This window comes from Vombatus ursinus, unplaced genomic scaffold (assembly GCF_900497805.2).
Source record: "Vombatus ursinus unplaced genomic scaffold, bare-nosed wombat genome assembly UNPS02009835.1, whole genome shotgun sequence".
NCBI classification, from domain to species: domain Eukaryota; kingdom Metazoa; phylum Chordata; class Mammalia; order Diprotodontia; family Vombatidae; genus Vombatus; species Vombatus ursinus.
In genome coordinates this window covers 25,126,419-25,148,525 of record NW_020949613.1, presented here as the reverse complement: position 1 = coordinate 25,148,525, position 22,107 = coordinate 25,126,419, and the positions used below count along the sequence as shown (strand labels likewise).

Sequence of the window (22,107 nt, the reverse complement as noted above, 5' to 3'; positions counted from 1 at the left end):
ATTTTAACTAGTTTCATAAACATGTTTTAAATGTACATGTTAATGACAAATTAATCCTCATGAGCCCTTATCAATGTCAAATATGAACTATTTCCAAATAAATCTGTTATAAACAGACTTTTCTTTCAATAAAATATAATGCCTGTTTATTATAGATTGGTCAATTTATCTTGAAATGAATATTATCCTGTTTTATTTTCAGCTTTTAATGATTTTAGACACAATTTTAAAAAAACTATTATAATCAAAAGACAATAAAATATTAAATAGCATCAACAATCTCAACTAAAATCTTTACAAATGAAGACAATTAAATTTTCTAGTCATACAGCACCACCTTTAGGAAAGTCATCCCTCCTCCTGTCACACAACATTCTTTTCCTCTAAAAAATGGACTATAAGTACACTGAAAACACACACAATGCAAGGCAAAGTTCAACATAGGATATATTTATTATTTGCAATTTTCAGTACATCAGTAAAATAATTTTAGGAAGCATCTATTCTGATACATACTTTGAAGGATAAAATTATATAATTCCTGCAATTGAAAAGGAGAAAATTTAGCAATGGAGGAAAAAAAGGCAAATTCACAAATTGCTGTTTATGTTTTATTAAATGTGAGCTTCTGGATAGGTCTCAGACTTCAGTGATATGGTGGAGAATCGATCTACTTTTTATATATAAATTTCCTTGAATTTGACTCCTAATTTTATCAACTGAAAAAAATTAGATACTACACTTTGAGTGTATTCTAACGTTGGAAAGGGAGAAAATACTTAATTTAACCTAAATAAAGCTTGATCCTAACTCAAGAAAGTATCTATTTAGCTACAAAGAATGGGAGTGCTTCCATATCATCCTTTCCCCTAGTAATTTACCATTTCAAGTACTATTGCTAACACCATTTGGACAAAGACGTGTTTGGGTCCTCAAAAGTACATCTTTTCAACAAGGTAATAAATGAACTACCAATTTCTTCCTGCTCTGATTAGAAACAGTCGTTGTTCTCTCCCCTACACTGTCCTTAAAAAAAACAAAAGTTTCTTTTCTTCTCAAGAGACCTTAGAATCTTATCCCATTAGCATGTTTTTCAAAGTGAGGAACCAAAACAGCAGAATCTCTTTTTCTTATTGTTACTACTGCCATTTTCTTAGTCATTTATACCTCCCTTCTTGTACTAGCTCTTTTTTTCCCTTTTTTTTTTCTACTGTGCTCTTTATTAGCTGGGAATAGTAATGAAAAATGGTACTCCCAATCTCACATTTCCTATACCTAGAAGACAAGAACTTAATAAATGTGATAGTTACTGCTTAACAGTACAGAAATTCTTCCACTTTTTTGTTTGCTTTTTAAAGGTAAGCCAATGTGTAGGGAAGTTGAATAAAAGAGTGACAAAGTAGTAGAAGCCATCAAAAGAAATTTGAGAGCTACTGCTCACCTTCCTTTGGGAATGCAAGCAGTGATTCATAGCATTATAGATCTATAGAGGTGGAAAGGCCTTCTGAGGCCATCTAATCGAACCCTGTCAGTTTACAGACAAGGAAACTGATGCCTGACGAGGTTAAGTGACTTGCCCAAGATCACAAAGGTATTAAGTGTCACAGGCAAGATTTTAAGCAAGGTCCTTGGATTCCAGAGCCAGGGTTGGTTTTTTTTTTTTCCCCCACTGTACCACACTATGTCCTTTTGAAAGGAAAAAGGAAAGTAAATGACCACCTATGCTTCTATATAACTAGAACTAAATACTCTAAATAAACCTAAGATCTTTTAGATTTAACTTCACTGGAAACCAAGGAAATTATTTTTAGAAATAGTACCTTTGAAGAAACAACTAGTTTCTTCAAAGAGAGCATATATATAAAGAATCTTCATGACAATTCTCCTACCTGTAACTTTCCAAACTGCGAATTGAATTTCTAAAAACACACCACCTATTTTCCACTTTAAATTGTTCTTTTTGTGGTCCCTTGAAATACAATAAACAAGGTTTCTCAATTTTTTTTTGAAAGAATGGCATACAGATAAAAAAAATTTCTTAAAGTGAAATATATTCTAAAGGGTACCCTTCTTTCAGTGCACCTTGGGCACACATTAATTTCTCTAATGAATTAGAAGCAGAAAATATTTCATCTGTTAATGTATTAAGCTGAAGTATTAATTGGAACATATTTTTTGTCCATCTTTTTCAAGAGTTAATATATACCCAATTTCATGCATATCAAAGAAATATGCAGTCAGGCCTCAAGATAAGCAAGCAGTAAGGATTCAGTGCAGACAAAAGCCTTAAAATGCTGATTATTCAAAACAAAATTATTGTAATATTCTCAGCTAAAATAAGTGGTTAGAGTATGAAATGATTTTCCTCCATTCCCTGTGTCATCTTTCTCTACAAGGGGACTAGTTTATCTATGAATACAGGGAAACAACTGTATCAAATGCCCTTAGGAATCTTGATTCACTGCTTCTACAAGAATCCCATTAAAATGAATAGTACAGCCTAGAGCTCTATCAATACTCTCAATAGCTGTCTTCTGTCCATGTTAGCCTACTGTTATGTAGGTTACTGAAAATCAATTTGAATTACAGTAACTCTCTTGGTAACCAACTTTAACTCAGAAGACCATTCCAGGCAGATAAGTTTTGGGACAACTATAGGATAAAATCAGAAGTAAGGTTTTACTAGATTTTTGTTAGGCAATACTAGATCTGAGAAAGGGGAAAAGAAAGGTGAAGATATTTTATTGAAATATTTCTTTTAAGTTCTTTGATTAAAATGGTTATATCCTTTTTAAGTTCTTTGATTAAAATGGTTATATCCTTTTTAATCAATCATTTTCTGTATGACATCTATTATTTTATCAAGGAGACTACCATGGGGCAGGGGGAAGCTGTTTCTGAGCTGAATACTAAGAGAAGGGAGAAAACAGTCATGTCATTCTAAAGAAATCTTGGAATGCTGAATTTTCTTCTAAAAGTCTCAGGATCAGTTAATATGAAACTATTTCCCTATGTTCAATTAAAAACATCTATTAAAGACAACAAATACCAATTTGAGTGGGATGGGATAAGATAAGGAAAGTCATTTCACATCCTAACCCCACCTATCAAGGAACCAAATACCTCAAGATTAAGGTGAATCCATGAAGCAATACAGCTTTCAAAGAAACCTACACTAGTATTTTCAATTAAGAGTTCAATAGAGCTCATTTCCTTACCATAAAAGAAGTCAATCACTTGCATAGTATAATCATAAATAAATATTTTTGTACTAAAACATTTTCACACATATTATAAGAGAAGAGTATTTTTTAAAATAGTGACTCTGGCAACACAAACACTAAATAATCAGTTGGGAAATATCTTCCTAACTATAGTTTTCTTTCTAAAATTCATTTTGAAAGCTAAAGTTTCAACAGGATTGAAGAAAGTGTTCAGAGAGGCATTTTGTTTCCTAATTTTTAATCTTCACTACAGCCAAATGAGACTTTTGACTTCTAAAAAGAATGCCAACACAATCCAGGCTATGTCACTTTTCCTTCAAGTTTCTAGTATGAATATCATAAACATCAAGTTTTACACTGCTGATAATTTTATCAGAACTAACACAATGAGAAAATGTTTTTATAATTATTTTAGACATAAGAAATTAGCAATTACTGGGCAAAATAATTTTTAAATTATACAGCCTATAAAACAATGCTACAGTTACAAAAAAAGTCTCAAATGCAAAGTACTGGGCCTAAAAAAGAATTTAAATTATTTGAAAAACAGTAGTCAAAAATTACATTAAGTGACAAGATATTGACACAAAAGTAATTTTTATCATTTGAATCACAGCAGAGACAAAGCAGAAAAGATACATGAATTTAGCCTAAAACATTCCAGTTATGCCACAGTGTATTTTTCCCTTATGTTTTTCTTTTCTCTAACTGAATTATTTGCAATTTTTTCTATTCAACACCTGTATTAACTAAGTGCATATTTTTGCTAAAGAAATTAAAACTAAGGTTCTTCAAGAAACACACATTTCAGATTCCAAAAAAGAGAAAATTGTGCAGGATATAAATTTTAGTGTCTCCTTTATTATATAATACATCAAATACACTTAAGATCTTTCCAAAATTCATAACGAATTATTTCACTCAAGCTAAGGCTCAACAAAAGGGGGGAAATAAAGTTTCTAACTTTAAGTGAAATTTTCATGAATTCCTGGTAAAGTTATTAAGTTCAGATACTAAAAAGCCTCGAGACTAAGACATCAAGGTCTTGATCATATTGAAAAATGCCTAACCTTCTCTGTATGAGAAACTAAAGCTAAGGTCTTACAATTCCAGTTAAAAGGTACAACATACCCTCATCTTACAGAGTTTTAAAAAGCCAAAGATTTTGGATATTTAAAAAAGTTTCTTCTTTCAATAAGGACAACTCTAATTACTTAATACAGTATATTGCCAAAGGATGAGAAATGCCAGAATTTGTTGACTTATGCCAAGTGTTAGAATTTTGAGAGGCTTTTAAAGGGGGATGCACTAGAGTAATGAGAGATGGAAAAATACTGGACAAAAAGTCTTCCAGCTCAAAATTAGAGTTCCCTACTGAAACTAACCCTCAAAAGTATAAATTAACAAACTCCCATGATTAATAAAATCTGTTCACTTTATATTAAGCCTCTGTTGCATGATTATGGAATGTTTAAATCCTCTGGGGAACAAAGGAATCCTTCCTTGGTATTCCTGCCAGAGTTCCTAGCTCTATACTCAGTGGGCAGCATTTATTTTAACAGATTCTGCAGCATGGCTGTTGCATATGTAGGCCGAGCCTGTTTGCTTTCAATTGCATTCTGAAGATACTGGATGCCACCACAGCGTTCCCAAATCTCTTCAAACTGCCTGGGCAAAATCTCAGCACCACGCTTCCGAGTTAGACCAGTCTCTTCAAGATTTAGCTCACACATCTCCATGTCATCCTTACCTATAAATTTTGGAGACATATGAAAATCATAATACAATTTCAAAATGATTTAACATATTAAATAATTTGTGTCCTCTTAATATCCATAGTTATAGTACTGATTAAAAGTTATCCTTTCAGCACATCATGAAAACTACAATTCTCCCAAGAATTCCACAAACCTGGTTTCTCAGAAATAACAAACATCCTAATAAAACACCAGATAAGCTCTCCACTATTATAAACAACTACATCATGATACATTCGGTAATAATTAACAGTTCTACAGAAGGAGCTTAGAATCACAGAAATTTAGAGTAAGGACCTGTTAGTCCAACCCTATTACTTGCTACATGACTAAACTGGGACCAGGGAAGAGAAGCATCTTGCCTAAGATCACAAGCACAACTAGCGGCCGAGCTGAGACTAGAACCCAAGTCTCCTGACTCCCAGTCCAGTGCTTTTTCCAGAACTCCACACTGCACCCAGTCCCAAAGTCCCAGACTTCTATCGCCCTTTCAGTTCTGAAATTCCATAATTACTCTATCTCATTAGATAGTGTCAAGAAAAATTTATCCTCTCAAATCTTTCTTCAGTAAGGGAGGTTCCATTTTTTATTATGCTGTAGAGGTTTCATTGTAGGGCAGTCTACATAAGTTTTATTGTCTTTAGATATATAGATTTTTAGAAGTCTCCTATAAAAAACCATCACTGCAAATGATATGAAATTAAAGCATAAACTCTGGTCAGAGCATATTTCCCTAATTACAATATGCTGAGAAAACTACGGTTTTTTTGTTAACCCAGAGATGATCAATTAAAATAAAAATCCTTGACTTATTCAATCATAATTTTTAAAACATCAAGAGCAGAGAACCCCGAAACCACAGAGGGGTAGAAGTCAAGAAGACCCAAAAATCTACAACTGAGTTTCTCGTCTAAAGCTTTTAACTAAAACCTCCAGACAAAAACAAATCACTTCGAATGATCTGACACACAGTAGTAATGGCCATTAAAGCCCATAAAGAAGGAATGGAGAGGCTGGCACGTCAGGCACAGAAAAAAAGCAGTTATTATAAGTTATATTTGGTGGTCACTTGCCAAGGACAAACCTGAAGCATTTTACCTGTGCTTTCAACCCAAAGAAAATGCTTTGATTTCAGGAAGGAAAAACAAAATGCCTGAACTTCTGGATTAGGTTTATTGTTACAACAAAGATGGTGATGTTCAGCACCATCTCTTTGACAAGTATTTTCCAAACTGTTTTAATAAGCTCCATCTTCTTACACTTCTATACAAACAGTATTTCTGAAGCACTTGTTATTTCTCATGGAATTCAGAAGCTGCTTTCTTTCTACCTATGTTATGCTTTGTGGTAACTTTTTGGTATCGTCGACCTCTTTGGAAGTCTGGTAATTATTCATCAGAATAATTTCATAAATATGTAAATACCTAGGATTACAAAGGAAAGTAATTACAGTAAAATATTGTTTTCCTCAGCTAAGTTCACAAATCCCCTATAATCTATCCATGGATCCTCCTGAGAGTGCATGGATCCAAGGTTATGAACCCCTGCTCTAGGGTTTCAATCTGTGTGGTTAAAGTGATCAGAGACAACATTATATGCATAAGAAGTTTTCCAAAGCATTCTGCCATTGTGGTTGAACAAACTGGTTCCTAGGTAGAAGATTTGTAGTTAACAAAAGCACCCCATTTCTAAACACACATCCATTCCTATAAATGCATACATCTGAGAGATCTTAATGTACAAGTCACAGAATCAAAGGATTTTAGATTTGGATGGGACCTTAAAGATCACTAAGGCCAATCTCCTAACCCATGCAGCATTCCCTTTCTTTAACCTCACTGACAGCTGGTCATCAAGCTTCTGTTCAAACATATTTACTGATTGGGAGTTTCATCTATCTTACACAGGAATACAATTCTTCCAATATAGAAACTGATCAACTCTCAGTTAACCAGAACTTATTTTTAACCGTAATACTTTATTTCCATATAGACAGATTCTCTAAGTTTTTGCTGTCTAAATATATTTTAAGACATGCTGCAAGCTATTGTTATTTTTAATTTTTTTAATTTCATATAAAACATACGCACCAGCTACAAGAAGGATAGGTGGTTTGTCAGGATGAAGTTCCATTTGTCGGGCAATCCAAGGGCCATCAAAATGTGCATACCACCAACCTTTCTTCTTATTCTGAGGATCTTTGTATTGGTCTGCAGGGCGAATGAATGGAATACGGAAATAGCGTTGCTGCCGATTCATTTCAATCTCCTGCTGTCTGGCAGGAAGCTGAGTTGTTGGGTTCTGCTGAGCTATTATACAAAACAAGGAAAGTGACAAGACAGAGAAAAAGAGACAACAACTTTAATTTCACAGAAGCCTTCTTTTAAAAAATTCAATTACTCAGTGTTATTTGAATTAAGTTTCACCATAAATAAAAACTGAAAGTAAAACATAAGAATTGAAGTATGGTTGTTTTTTATATTTTCTCTTTTCAAATAAATGTAAACGCAAAAAAATCTCCTCTGACCTATACAAGAAACTATAGAAGATTCAGACAGGCACCAGCAACATAAGGATCATTGATATATACCTATACTTGCAACACTGTTCTCTTCCTTCACATTTCTGAACTGTGGTCAAGTTCTTTCCACCCCTCCGCCCCACTCCTAGAATAACTAGAAAGTTTATTTTTTCATCGCTAGAAAAGAAGGTCATTTCACTGATTATAGAGAGACAGGTTTGGGGGCTATCACTGAAAGTTTCAAGGCTTGCACTCTGGAATAGGACTGGCATTTAATCCTTCCATGGTTCATGAAAAAGAGGAAAGTTTTTGCGTACCAGGAAACAACCAAAAGGTAATTCAATCTGACTGGAACATTATACGAACGTAACTTTTTGAACTGGTGTGTGCACCTTGAAGGTGGAAATTTTGCTGTAATTTAAATGAGACTCCTACTCAATTGTTTAATAGATTATGTGTTTGAATCTTAAGAAGTGTCTTGTTCCTTACACATCCAAGAGGAGCTTATTTAAGCTACTTGAATATGCTTTGTGTTACTTTTGTGAATGATATACCACAATTTAATTATTATTTGAACAGACCAAATTTTTGTATGCTGTTAAAGATTTTTATCAGTATTAAAAGCATCTTAAAAGATGCTTTTTTTGGTGCTTCTGTCTCTTAGTAAATAACAGAAATGTTAATAATTCAATAATTGTTACAGACATATAAATGGTCAATATTACCTGATGTCTTAGGTAAAAATTCTTTAATGAGCTTCAGTTTTATTTAACAACAACGTATACTAAATTTTCAAGGAGAAACTCAATGAAGTAAAAATTAGAGAATAATAACCTGAGATACTACTGGAATAAGGAGAATTTAAGGAGTGAACAAAATAAGGGAAGGTTTAAACAAAGAATCTGAAGGTAATAAGGAAGGTGTGGGGTTTTATGAAAGACAGGTTGAGTACACTGACAGAAAGGGGTGAGAAAGTTTTGGCTTTAAGTGAGAAGGTTGTATGAGACTTCATGTGTTTATAGGGAACAATAGATTTTAACTACATTAAAATATGCTCTTAAGAGGGATGATTGGGGTAGATTAAACCTTGTATCAGATGTCTACTTTTTCTTTGGTAGTGGATTAGCTGGAAATAGTGAACCCTATAACATTGAATGCTTGGAATAAATAGCCGTGGTACAAAATGCCTAAATAGTAAATAACTGAAATTATAAATTAAGATTCTGTGTGGTGCCATTTGCAACACAGATCAAAGTATAATTGAATTTATTCTAGTCTTATTTTAATATGTTTATAATACATCAGAATTTATCATACTATTTAGCATTAAGACAAATTGAGAAAATTAATGGATCTGAAAATCTGTTAACTGGGTAACCCTAAGCAAGTTATTTTCTATCTGTTTACCTCATTTTACTAATCTTTAAGGGAATAATAGTAGCACCTACCTCACAGGGTTGTTGTGAGGTCACATAATTGCACAGTGCCTAACAGGGCCTGACATAATAAGGCAAGTGCCATATAAACGTTAACTGTTATTATTATTAAATTAGGTGTAACTGCTTCATACTTGGTAACTCCATATAGAGTTTTAGACGTGATCAGTGTATAGCATCAATGATGATGAATGATTTTCTGTTCAAGGTACTTTGGAAATGCATCCAGCTGAAATCAGATCACCTGATTAGTAATTAGTTTGTTTCAAGTTTCAAATACATAATAGTGTTTATGGTGTTGTTCTGTTTCTAAATTTCCTTACATTATGAAAATTGGTAAATTATTTTACCAGTTATGTCATTAGAAGAGCAACTTTTTATAACTTGGATGTTATTAGAGTATGAACTAAACTACTGAAGGAAGATGGAAAAATTGTTTAAAACTTGTTATGTTATTTTATCAGCCCTGCTAACCCTATTTTATAATGTTTTGTAACTGCAATTCAGGAAACTGGAAATTTCTACCTTTGCCTGTAGGTAAGAGGAAGTTACAGCTAAAGCTATTTGGCTATCACTTCTGGGAGTTACAACATTTTTACCTAAGGCATTAAGGGTTAATGTCATGATGTTAAAACCTACATTCTAAAAGGGTAATGGTTAATTATAATGTAGACTTATAGACTCCCCTTCATTTGTAAACTTGCCAGGTTTTTTGAAACCATCTGTGTGGGTAAGGCTATCAGCCCCGTGAAGGTAGCTCATAATGGGTTATGGAATTTCTAAACAATGATGAAATTGGCTTACTGAAAATTCACAAGTTTGTTTTAGCAATACTTTTTCATGATTGATCTTTACACCAGGATAAGTCTAAAGAAAAACAAGTGAGTAATGTTAAGTGAAATGTCTTGTTATATGTGTGAGAATTCTAGTAAATTTTTACTGCTTATGGCAACTCCATGGGAATAAAAACAACTGTGTCTAGCCTTGAGCTGTGGTAAGTGAAACTTGCTATTTTAGATGAAAGCTCTTGAGACTCTAATTGATATTGTTTTGAGTTCTGAATTCAGGTATAGTTGTTTGATGATTCATTAAGTCAGTAATCAACCATTCAAGAGACATACCACAAGAGTGTGCCCCTAAACTGTTACAGGTAGAGAGGTCTGTATCTGGAAAAAAAGGCCAAGTGGACAACCATGGCACAGGTGAAGGTAGGATCCTTTTGGCTCAGATAGTTCCTTTCAAACAAAAATGTTTCCCATCTGGTTATTCCTAAATCTATGTATGAGGTGGAATCTATATTGCCTGATTGGTTGCCAACTATGACTCTTACCTGAAATCATAAAGATCTAAGGATGCTTTATACTGGCATACATACTTTGTCATTCTATGTCCTTAGGCCAAGGTTTGAAGGACCAGCTTTGATGCTGTTATAATCATGTCCCTGCTTTTTCCTCTCATAGCAAATTTCTATAATAGCAAATTTCTATAATCAGAACAAGATGTCAGGAGAAGATATGAGCATGGTACAAGGCTGTAAGATCTTACTGTTTTCAATCTGAATGTATAGTCATTCCATATCCCAAACAACTGAGTAAATTAGTACTTGGACTTGTCATCAGCCTACTAATACATACATAATCATGTAGGAGATTAGATCCCTGAAATAGCTCATTCTTTCAGAGTGCTGTGGGAATAATACAACAAAGATACAAAGAAAAACCCTGTGAAACAAAGATATTAATCTATTAATTTATGAGGTTAAAGTCAGAAACCTCTTCTGTTTTATTTTAAGGAACAGAATTTCAATACCATAAGTCATCTTATTGAAGAGTAATGTTTGTAATATCTGCACCATTTGAACATGGCTAACAACTAAATATCATCTACTAGAAGCAATTCAGTTTGATATGCACTGTTCTCTCTATATAATTGGGGATTAATTGCTTAAGTGTATTTACACATTCCATCCCAAGTCTTTTGCTATAATTGAAGTTAACTTGGAAACTTTTATGTAAATTCATTTGTGTATCATAAGTCAACTTCTTATAAACCATGTTCTATGACCTGTGTTTTATGTGAGGATTAGGTCCTTATCTGGCTCTGCTCCTCCTAATGGGGGAAATGAATAATTGAATTGAATTGGAATTAATTTAAATTAAGTGGAATTTAAATTTTGAATTCTAAAATAATTAAGTAAAAATAAAAATAATAAAGCAAAAAATGGGTAAAATTTTTGAGAAAACAACAAGATCAAATACACATACATATAAATATAAAGTTGGAAGTTTTTGAGAGTTCTGCTTTCTGTGGTATTTAAAATATTTTGTTTGTATTTGAAAGTCTTACATATATCAATGTAATAGTAACCCTGTAGCTTGTTGTTAACAGTGTATATGTCGGGTACAGAGTTTAGATACAGATAGAAATAGCAAGGGGTATTTAAAACCTAAATTCTCTGAAGTTTCAAGAGAACTATGTGTTCCTAATTTGATTTTCCCCTAATAGATTTGTTATTGATTAGATCAGAACCACAAGGTTCCAGCTGGTTTTCACCACATGAACTAGTTGTTGGAGAAGTAATCTTTGTGACTTGTATTGAAATCTTTAATTGAGATCTGTTTTGTAAAAAATTTTTAGCAAGTACATCTAAGGAGTCTTCATAAGTAACTTGGAACCAGAAAGGAAACCTACTGAAATGGTGCCCCTGACAACATGATATTTTCCAGGCTGCCCCAAGAAAAGATGTTCCAGATGACTGCATGGGCCATCAGAGATTCACAATGAAGTGTTTGATTGAATGGACAGAGAATGGGTTACTAAATTTCAAGGAGACTTACTGTTTGTTAATATGGATGTCCATGACCGTACCCCTTTGGCTTTTACTTTCCGTTACCTGTATACTAAGTTCTCTTGGTTATCTTGCAGTTGTATGATTTTCCCCTCTAGATTAGCCCCTGATATTGAACATTATTACTGTGCTTGGTTAATGGTTCTGATATGACTTTGTAATTGGAACTATCCTATATCACCCCCAAAATATAAAGTGTCCAAGGTCTCTTGTTAGCTTTCTGTTTGTTGTCCTTTATCACTGCGAAGTGTTTCTTTATCTTAGCCTTCAGAGACCCATCCTGGATAGTATTCACGGTAATGTTTTACCAAGTGCACTCTTTATGGTCATCAGCATACCCAAGGGTCACCTATGACCAATGGGGGGATGTTAAGGAGCCTCCTGAGCTTGTCTTCTTGAGTTGCCATATTTTCCAGAAACACCAGACACAGAGTATGCAGAAAGCCCTGAATGTATCACAGACAAAGCCCCCCCCCCAAAATTGGCATAATTTTTATTTGCACCCCAAGCTGGACTCCCTGTACATCCTTGGGAATCAAAACAGGCACCAGTCAGTCTGTACCAGATTAAGAAACTGTTCGTGCAACTAGGACCCTTGTAGATAAACAGACCATCCTTTCTTCATAGACTAGCAGTTTCCAAGGGAAAAGAATGAGGATTTTGCCATCACCCTTTCTCCTCCCATTCAGGAAGGGATTAATCTTTTCCCCTCCCCTATGACTTCCCCTTTTCCCTGTAACTTAAATGCCCAAGGCTTTCCATGTACCACTGAACTCCCTGCACCTGTATAAAAGTTCCACGTGCATGTTCATTTCTCTTATAATAAATACAGTTGCAATACATGTGTCGTGGACTGAAGATATTTTTCTAGTCACCACACCCCAAATCATTTAATTACATTTATATTATATTTTTTCCTCCAAATAGTTCAAAATTATAGCTATAGTAAAGCAAATAATATGAGGAAAGAAGTAGCTTTGGTCTTTCTTTTTTTAATGAAAAACAATTTGACAAATCTAAAGGATGTAAACACTGTCAGATATATCCATTTCAATTGATAAGCATATCAAAAACTGCTCTTTAATCAAGTTAACATATATTTTCAAATGTCAAATTGATTCTGGCAAGTTTAAATAATAGCCCTGATTTAAAACAAAGCAAGTATCTTTTAAGATGTGAGTAAACACCATCCTATATTGACAGAACTTTCCTCTTATTCACTCTCTCAAATAATAGTATTTTCTCCATATTTTAAAACCCAATGAAGGGAATATGTTTGACAATGTATAATGAAAACAAAACTTCTTAGAAGAGATATTATACAAAACCAAACAACTTTCCTAAAAGTCATGGAATGCATAATAGATACTCTTTTTTAACTTCTTACCAAAAAAAATCGGGAGAAAGAATTGATCAATAAAATGTTTCTTTAGAAACCACACAAAAGCAAAAAGCAACAACAGTTAAGCAAAGCCCAGAATAGTCCAAAATATAGCTCATTTTGTTAATGAGGTGAAAAGGATCCAGCACCTTTTGAAGAGAACTCAACGTGTTAACGGAGAGATACTCATTCTTTTTTTGTGTTCTTATACCCCCAAAATACTACTTTTAGTTTTGTGCTCAGATTTCAGAATTTTAAAATCACTGTCATTTTGCAAATCTCAGGAAAATGAGCAACTTTTAGCCCTTTGAAGTATTACATAGAAATCCAGCAGTTTTCCACAGAATGAAGAATGAATTTTCATAAGTCCAATAACCACCCCATAATCAAGCTAACATTTCATAAGCCTTTCAAGTTTCAAAAGCACTGTGGAGACAGTGGGGTGTAGTGGAAAGAGCAATAAACTTGGTGTCAAAGGACCTTGATTTCAATTCTGGCTCTACCATTTACTACTTGTGTAACATTCAGCAAGTCACTTCACCACACTTGGCCTCAGTTTCCCCATCTATAAAATGAAGGGGCTGGATCAGTACACCCCTAAGTTCTCTTACATTTCTCAGTCTATTAATTTTATATGATATGATCAACTGGCAGCCTTCAGAAATGTAAATAAATCAATAAAGGAGATATTAAGAAACAGAACAGCAAGTATTCAATAGCTGTGGTTTCATTTCTTTTCCAATCTCAAAAAACCTTCACTCAATTTGTTCATCCCTGACAACTATCATTGTGTATTCATCCTCCCTATTGAGGTTAAACTCCTTGAGAAGATGCCTCCACTTCCTCTCTTGTCATTCTCTTCTTTACTCTTTGAAGTCTGTCTTCCAACTTCACCATTCAACCAAACTGCTCTCTCCTAAGTTACTAACAATCTCTTACTTGACAAATCTAATGGCCCTTTCCTGACCTCTGCAGCCTCTGACACTGTTAATCATCCTCTTCTCCATCGTAGTCTCTTCTCTCTAGGTTTTCATGACACCGCCCTCTCCTGGTTCTCCTCATACCTATCTGATTGCTCCTTCTCAGTCTCCTTTGCTGGAACATAATTCAGGTCATGCCTACTAACTTTGGATGTTCCATCAGGGTCCATCAGCCTCTCTTCTCTTGCTATACTATTTCACTTGGTGGTCATGTAAGTTCCTATGGATTCCATTATCATCTCTATGTTGATGATTCTTAAATCTACTTATCCAGTTCTAACCTTTCTCCTGACTTCTGATCTCATATCTCCAACTGCCTATAAGACATCTTGAACTGGCTATGCCACAGACATCTTAAATTCAACATTTTCGAAACTGAATTCATCTTTCCCTCTTCCTATTCCACTCAAGGGTGCCACCATCATCCTCCCAGTCACCTAGGCCCACAACCTAAATATCATTCTTGACTCCTCACTCTCCCTTACCACCTCCATCCAATCGTTTGTCAAGTCCTATTGATTTAATCGTTGTAATTTCTCGTATATGCCTACTTCTCTCCTGACACTGCCACTACCCTGACACAGGTTCTCATTACCACATACCTGATCAATTACAACAGTCGAAAGACTGGTCTCTCTGCCTCCAATCAACCCTCCAATCAGCTGTCAAATTCATAAGTGCAGGTCTTTAGGTCTGACCCTCCTTTCCCCATTTAATAAACTCCATTGGCTCCCTATTACCTCCAAGATCAAAAATGAAATCCTTTCGGTTTTTAAAACTTGTCATAAACTGACCCCCTTCCTTTCCAGTGTCTTACACCTTACTTCCCTACATATACACTATGATCTAGTGACACTGGCCTCCTTGCTGTTTGTTACACAATACTCCTTTTCCTAATTCAGAATGTTTTCACTGGCTATCCTGTACACCTGCAATGTTCTCCTTTATCTCTACCTCCTTGATTCCCTGGTTTCCTGCAAGTTTCAAAGTCTCATCTTTGATAAAAAACCTTTCCTAGTTCTCTTTAATCTTAGTACCTTACCTCTGAGGATACCATCACTTTATCCTATCTATATCTTGTTTATATGTTGTCTCCTCCATGAGATGGTGAGCTCCTTGAAAACAGTGATTTTTCCCCCTTTGTATCCCTGGAACTTAGAACAATACCTGGTAAACAATAGGCACTTAATAAATGCTAGGTGGCTGACTGAACAAGTACTAAATTTGAGTACTACAATTTTTCTGGGAGCCTAGAAAGCAATCTCCACCTGAAAATCTAACAATGCTGCTGTTAAAAATGAGATAATTAATCTTCTTAACAACTTTCTTTAAAATTCACTTAAATATTTTTGTTTTGTAGAATAAGACAAATTTTATATCCAGAACTATAAATTATCAGGAGCCCTTTTAAAAAATGTACACACAACATATCAGCAACATAATATGGCATCTTATCGAAACAATCATCATTTTCACTGATTTTGAGAGAAATATGCTAAATAGTAAGTTGAATCACTGATTTTATGTTATCTAAGAGTGCATATTACAGAAAACAAAAAAACTCAGAAGAAAAACTTTTCCTGGTCAATCCATCCCTGTCTGTTTGTTTGTCTTACAATTTGGGAGGTTTTCTTTCTAATCCTGAGCACACGTATTAACATCCAAAACCTGTATCTAATTAAAATGCAAAGCAGCTTATTGGAATCAATTTTTATGTTCTAACACCATCACCTAGAAAAAGATACCGTTTAAGAACCATCACCTAAAGTTAGTTCTGATTCTAAACAAATAGGTGTTATATTAAGATTACAGAGTTTTGCTACAATGGAAAGAATAATACACACCCACGGTATAAAATGCTTGTTACTTTTTTTAAAAGGTGGTATTATGAAACTATTAAACAGTAGATTAACGGATTTAATTAAATTTACCTCAACATATATGTATGGTTCAATGAGGAAGGTAAACATACAAGCATTTTAGAGTTTCTGCAATCAAACTTTTTCAATTCAAAAGGTATTCTATTATAAGTAAATAAATTTGTACTATAATTTAACAGGAAAGTGTAGCAAAACACTGATTAATTGAAGTTAGAAAGTTTAACCCATCTTCCAGTTAGCTTATGATTAGTTAAGATCTTCCCACTTACGTGAATTGTTCAAAAATGGCGCAAAATCTGTGAACAAATATTTCATATTGAAAATATAAACATGCCATGATAATGAACACTTATAATTCATTAAACTCATACTTCCTTTCAGGTGACAAGGAGAATTCACATGAATGTGGTGCTTTCTGATTAAAAGAAAATAAGATCTTTTGATTGATTAGGTTTCAGGAATTTTATTTGCTTCAAATATGCAAAGGATAAAGCAATATCTCTTCTTAGTGGTGACAACTGTGATGTACAAAACAAAAACATACTGAATGTACTACAATTTATGTTTGATCTGATTGTACCAAAATTTTCATGTAAAAAGGAAAAGACAGCTAAAACTTCTTAAAAAATTGTAGTCATTAGGTATGGAAAAAAATCAGACTACTTTTAGATAATGGACTCAATTTGTCTCATTTCTTCAAATCATAAGTTTATGCCATTCCTCATTCCAGAGATCAACTAAATAGCAGCTGTCAGGTTAATAATTTTGAGCAATTAAATATCATCTATCTTTGAGTCATTAGCTAGCCCCTCTCCTATATTCCTGAAATAAATAACTTGAAGTAAGTCTCTTTATAAATTTAACGAAACTAGTGATATTTAAGAAATCACAGAGTAAGAAACTTTTAATTATATTACAAAGATTTGGTAAAAAATCTTAATTTGGTCTTACTAGTTATAATAATCTAATTATTATTATTTAATTTAATAATAATTAAATAATAATTAATTATTAATAATTAATAATTTAATAATAATATTTAATTATAATAATTTAATTATTTTTATTATAAGAATTCCAAATTGTTGCATTTTTGTTGATCATATGTGATAGTTACCCTCTCATTTTCTTTTTTAAAAAGTTTAGAATCTAATCCTTCAAATAAAGAAATATGATTTTTTTCAGAAAATTCTTTTATTTCAGGTCAGCAGACAACTATTTAAGCACAGTGCTTTCTCAATTAAGTTCATAAGGTTTTCTAGGTCCCTTCTTGTAGCCACACTCTGTATTTCTGAATTTGAGTCAATCAGGGACAAAAGGAAATAAAGAGAAAATTTAGAAGACATTTCTAAATTTAAATTTAAAAGAAAAAATGTAGTTTTAAAGTATCAATAATAAAATTTTAACTTGAAAATTGACTCTACTCTTTATGAATAGATCAAACAGTATTCAAATATTACAGTTATTGTGAAAAGGGAAAATTTTTTAAGTTTTTTAAAATTAAAAAAAAAAAGGAATGTAGTCAACAAACCTGGATTTTAGTTCCAACTAATATACTAACAGCTGTATGATCTAGAAAGACAAGAAGATCTGCCCCAAGAAAGGATTTCTGTTTTTGTTGTATTCATGTTATTAAATGGCACATAATTGTCTGTTCATAACTCAAGAAACAGACCTTGGTTTGGAGGACACTGAATTCCTTCAATTCTTTATCTCCCCCTGGCTCGGTTACTTTTATTTCTTCTGAGAGGAATATGACTGTTTATTCCTCATGCAGAATAGGAACACCTTCCCGAGAAAATTCCGCCATTTGATCACCATACTTCGAGAAAAACCTAACAGTTAGAAAGTTTCTGACAGGGTGGCTAACATACTCAAGAGGATGATGAGAGAAAACTTAAAAGACTCTGACTTTAGTCAGAAAAAACTAAGGCAAAGAAGAAAGTCATCAAAATCCACAAACTCATTAAGAGTATAAATGGTGTAAATACAAAATCCTGGAACGCAAGAAATAAGTGTTATCTCTGATATTTAGAAGATGGTTTTATGAGAAAAATGAGTACAAAATCAGTACAAAATAGGTACTGAAATGCCCATAAGGATCTCCCCATCCTTAAAAAAAAGAAAAAATAAACTTTAATTTAACCCTGTCATTTCTTCAAGATATCATTCTGTTTTTTCTTCTTCCTTTCATAGCCACAATCCTAAAAAAAAGTCTGACAATGTCACCTCTGTCACCTCAAGAAGCTTCTGTGGTTAGCTACTGCCTTTAAGATAAATTAGAAACTCCTCTCGATTCAGCTATTAAACCCCTTTACAAGTTAGCTCCAGCCTAACTTTCTAGGCTAATAATACATTATTACCTCTCATATACTTTCCATTTGTCAATTTGTCTCCTGTACTCATCTCTATACCTTTGCACAGGCTCCCTGCCTTACCCCCCTGCCCAAAATATACTCTCTTTTCCTCATCCCTTTGAACCCCCTAACAATTCTTTTCAAGGCTCAGCCCAAGTGGAACCTTATTCAAGAAGTCTTTCCAGATTCCCCAACTTTCAAGTAACTGTGTATTTCCTTTTCTATATCTTCCACATTTACTAAACTGTGAACATGCTGCATTCCCCTAGTATAATGTAAATTCCATGATGGCAGCAACCATCTCACTTTGGCACATGACTCCCCAGAACACCTAGTATGATGTCTAATATAGGTGCCTGGTAAATGTTTATTGACTGGTTGAATTGATTACTCTGAGTTATATAGGATGCAATACAAGTTGCTCTAAAATGATTATGATAAATCCACGGATAATAAAATTTTAAATATTAGGCAAAACTAATTTTGAGGGTCCATTTTGGGCACAATATTACAAAGGTAATGACTATGGCTTGATGTAATATTTAGAAACAGAATACAAACCTAGAGAGACTGCTGGTCTGACTCAGGATTACATTTATCTTTTCTGTTCTTAACATGTTGTTAAACATGTTTTTTTAAATACCTAAACTAGGTTTTTGGTGCAGGGCACAAGTGCTCTTACTCATTCCCTTGCCTGGGTTCATTCATTTTTTTTTTGGAAAAAACATGATTATGTTTATTGCAGCATATAGAAAAACTAAAGGTATATTAATTTAAACTGGAACAAAAAAAAGCCACACTATAATTTTCTTAGTTAGTGTGGAGGCATCCTTAAATTAGGCAGTTTCATCAGTGGAAAAAATAGTGGGACTTAGAAGGAAGACATTGTATTGAAGCAACAATGACATGCATTTATTAAATGCCCACTACATACTAGGCATTGTCGTAAATGCTGAGGACACAAAGGCAAAAACAGCCCATGTCCTCAAGGAGTTTGTAATCTTAATGTGTGTGACTATGAAATCACTTAATATCACTGAATTTCAGTTTCCTTTTCTGTAAAATGTAGATAATACTATCTGACGTATAACACATCACAGGGTTGTTATAAAGATCAAGTGACATACTATATGGAAAACGCTTTACAAAGTTTTGAGTGCTATGTAAATATTAACTTATTATTATAGATGTAAATGAGATACTAAGTTCAGATATAAATGTCTCTTGATCAACCATATTTATAACACTATTAGTAAAACTGGACAAACTATATCACTTTTAAAGTAAATTCCTTAGTGCCTAATAGATATGGTCCTGAAAACAAGTGGAACAGTAATTATACTTAAATAAGGTCATCTCAATTAAAAATAATGTTTTCAGTGATTTAAAGGTCACCATTTATTGGAAATTAACATCAAATCTTTTACCAAAATACTGTATATTAGTCCCTTATCTACAGCCAGGTAAACTAACCATAATAAGCTCTGGTATAAATTTTTAGCTTATCTCGAAACTCCTTTGGGCAGACTTTTCAAAGTTATAGCAAGGTCTTACCATAATCAATTACTGATTTTGGTGCACGTTGTTCTGTTTCTGTATTGCGCTTCTTGTTCTTGGATTTCCAGGCATGGTAGACCTTTAGTCTTCTATGAAACTCTTCTCGACAAGCTGCCAATAGTTCAATATCTATCAAGTATAAAAAAGTAGGCAAAGAGAAAAAGAAAAAAAATTTTATTCCATTTTCTCAGTATAAATTCTAAGGCAGGAAGGCAGAAAAGTGTAGTGAAGAAAAAGAGTGAGAAAGAACTCAGATCCAGCACAACTTCTGACCCATACTGGCAATATGCCCCTGGACAAGTCCCACGAGTCAGGGACCCAGGCAACTCTCTAAAACTTAAAATTGCAGAACAGCTGCCAACCTGTACTGGTAGAGGAAATTTCTTTACCAGAGCATTCTGTAAACTGATGAAATTACAGATATGGCCAAAAAATTTCTGAAGCACAGAAAAATGGTCTGAAACTTAGAACAGCTACAAATTAAAAATTCAAGAATAAATTAAGTAATCATCAAGTTGATTCTTTCATTGTGTTGAAACATCAGCTGTGATATCTACCTAGATTTGGTCTAATGAGAATGAACTTTACAATCACAGCTCAATGTACACAGTACTCTAAGGTTTGCAAAGTCTTAAACATACATTATCTTATTTGAATTTTTGCCATATTTTGCTCAACATTTTAATCAATAACTTGATTGATTACACAAACAACATACTTATTGATTAGAAAATGACATAAAATCGGGACAACAGGCAGTACAGTGGATAACAGACACGGAATCCAAAAGAATCTTAATAAACTGAACGGGTAAACCAAGGAATTTACAGGGATAAATGTAAAGTCTTGCACTTGGGATGTATGCATACACTTGGGATGCATCCATTGCTGATATGGGAAATGATGGGAACATTAACAACGAAACAGAAGATGGCAGAACAAAAATGGGGAATGGAGAGTAATCTAGTTTGGCTGGAATGTAGAAAACATGAAAGGGAAGAGAATGTGAATGGAGGCTAGAAAGGTAGGATGAAGCCAGAACATGGAGAACCTTGAATAAGGAGTTCATAATGTATTCTGTGAAGAGAAAATATAGCATTAGGAAGCAGAAAAGAGAAGAGATTGGAGAACAAAATTATTAGAAACAGGTAAACCATTAAAGAGCTTATTTCGAGAGGAAGATGTTAAATTTAGTTTTGAATATGACGAATGTGAGTTGCCACAGGACAACCAGGATGAGCTTTCCACTGATAATGGAAAATACAGGACTAGAGCTCTAAGAACAGGTTGTAATGATAGACATAAATTTAGGAGTTGTCTTTATCGAGGTGAATCCATACGAATGTAAGAGACTGCTAAGAGAGTGTATATATATATATACACACAAGAAAAAAGGACAAAATCAATGAGAGAATCTTAGGGGATAATCAGTTTTATATGGTAGAATGAGACAAATGTATCTAAGGAAGAAATAACTGAGAGGTAGGAGAAAACCAAGACCATGCAATGTCATGAAACTATTCTCAGTCCTCCATCATCTTAGTGCCTTCTCTTTAAGGCTACCGTAAATTTATTGCATATATATCTTGCCTATACATAGTTGTTTGAATGTCATCTCCCTAGGCTGTTACCTCCTTAAGAACAGAGGCCTTTGTTTGTATCCCCGAGTTTATCACAATGCCTGGCACACAGTAGGAGTTTAAAAAATGTCTGTTGCCTGACTAACCTGAGGGAAAAAGAAGGCATTATACTGAACATTCCTTGGGAAGAAAAGTAACAGACACTTTCTCATAAGAGAACTAAACTCATTTTTCCCTTCAGATTGAAAGTAAAATATCGAGGTACATGGGCAAGCAACTATCCTAATCAACATCAGAGTATCTCATTTAATATAACACTACAGTGCCACCACATTTCTCTAATTCTCTTCCTTACTGACATGGGCAAGAGAAAGAAGAGTTATATTTTATAATCTTGCTTTCCATTTAACTTCTTGGAAACTACTTTAGGGGAAGGATCAATGGAAAGAACAATTTATACCAGTTCACACAAAAAGGTTATTTTACTGAAAATATAAACCCAGATACTATGTTCAAGATCAATAGGTAGATAGATGGAGAGATAGATAGATAGATAGATAGATAGATAGATAGATAGATAGATAGA

The 22,107-nt window shown here is 33.7% G+C and overlaps 1 protein-coding gene across 4 annotated transcripts in view; it reads right to left on the bottom strand.

Annotated features, from left to right (window-relative positions):
* Window positions 1–1,641: 1,641 nt before the first annotated feature.
* The window catches only part of MYO6 (myosin VI), a 236,477-nt gene continuing 216,011 nt past the window's right edge, over window positions 1,642–22,107 (bottom strand). For 3 of the 4 annotated variants that reach the window (XM_027852915.1, XM_027852916.1, XM_027852917.1), the window contains 4 exons: window positions 19,939–20,070; window positions 16,297–16,323; window positions 7,072–7,290; window positions 1,642–4,974 (listed from right to left, as the gene is read on the bottom strand). In XM_027852915.1, coding sequence (XP_027708716.1) covers window positions 4,775–4,974; window positions 7,072–7,290; window positions 16,297–16,323; window positions 19,939–20,070 — 578 coding nt within the window. In that variant the 3' untranslated portion in view covers window positions 1,642–4,774. The remainder of the gene's footprint in view (window positions 4,975–7,071; window positions 7,291–16,296; window positions 16,324–19,938; window positions 20,071–22,107) is intronic. The other variant, XM_027852918.1, reaches the window with a different exon arrangement.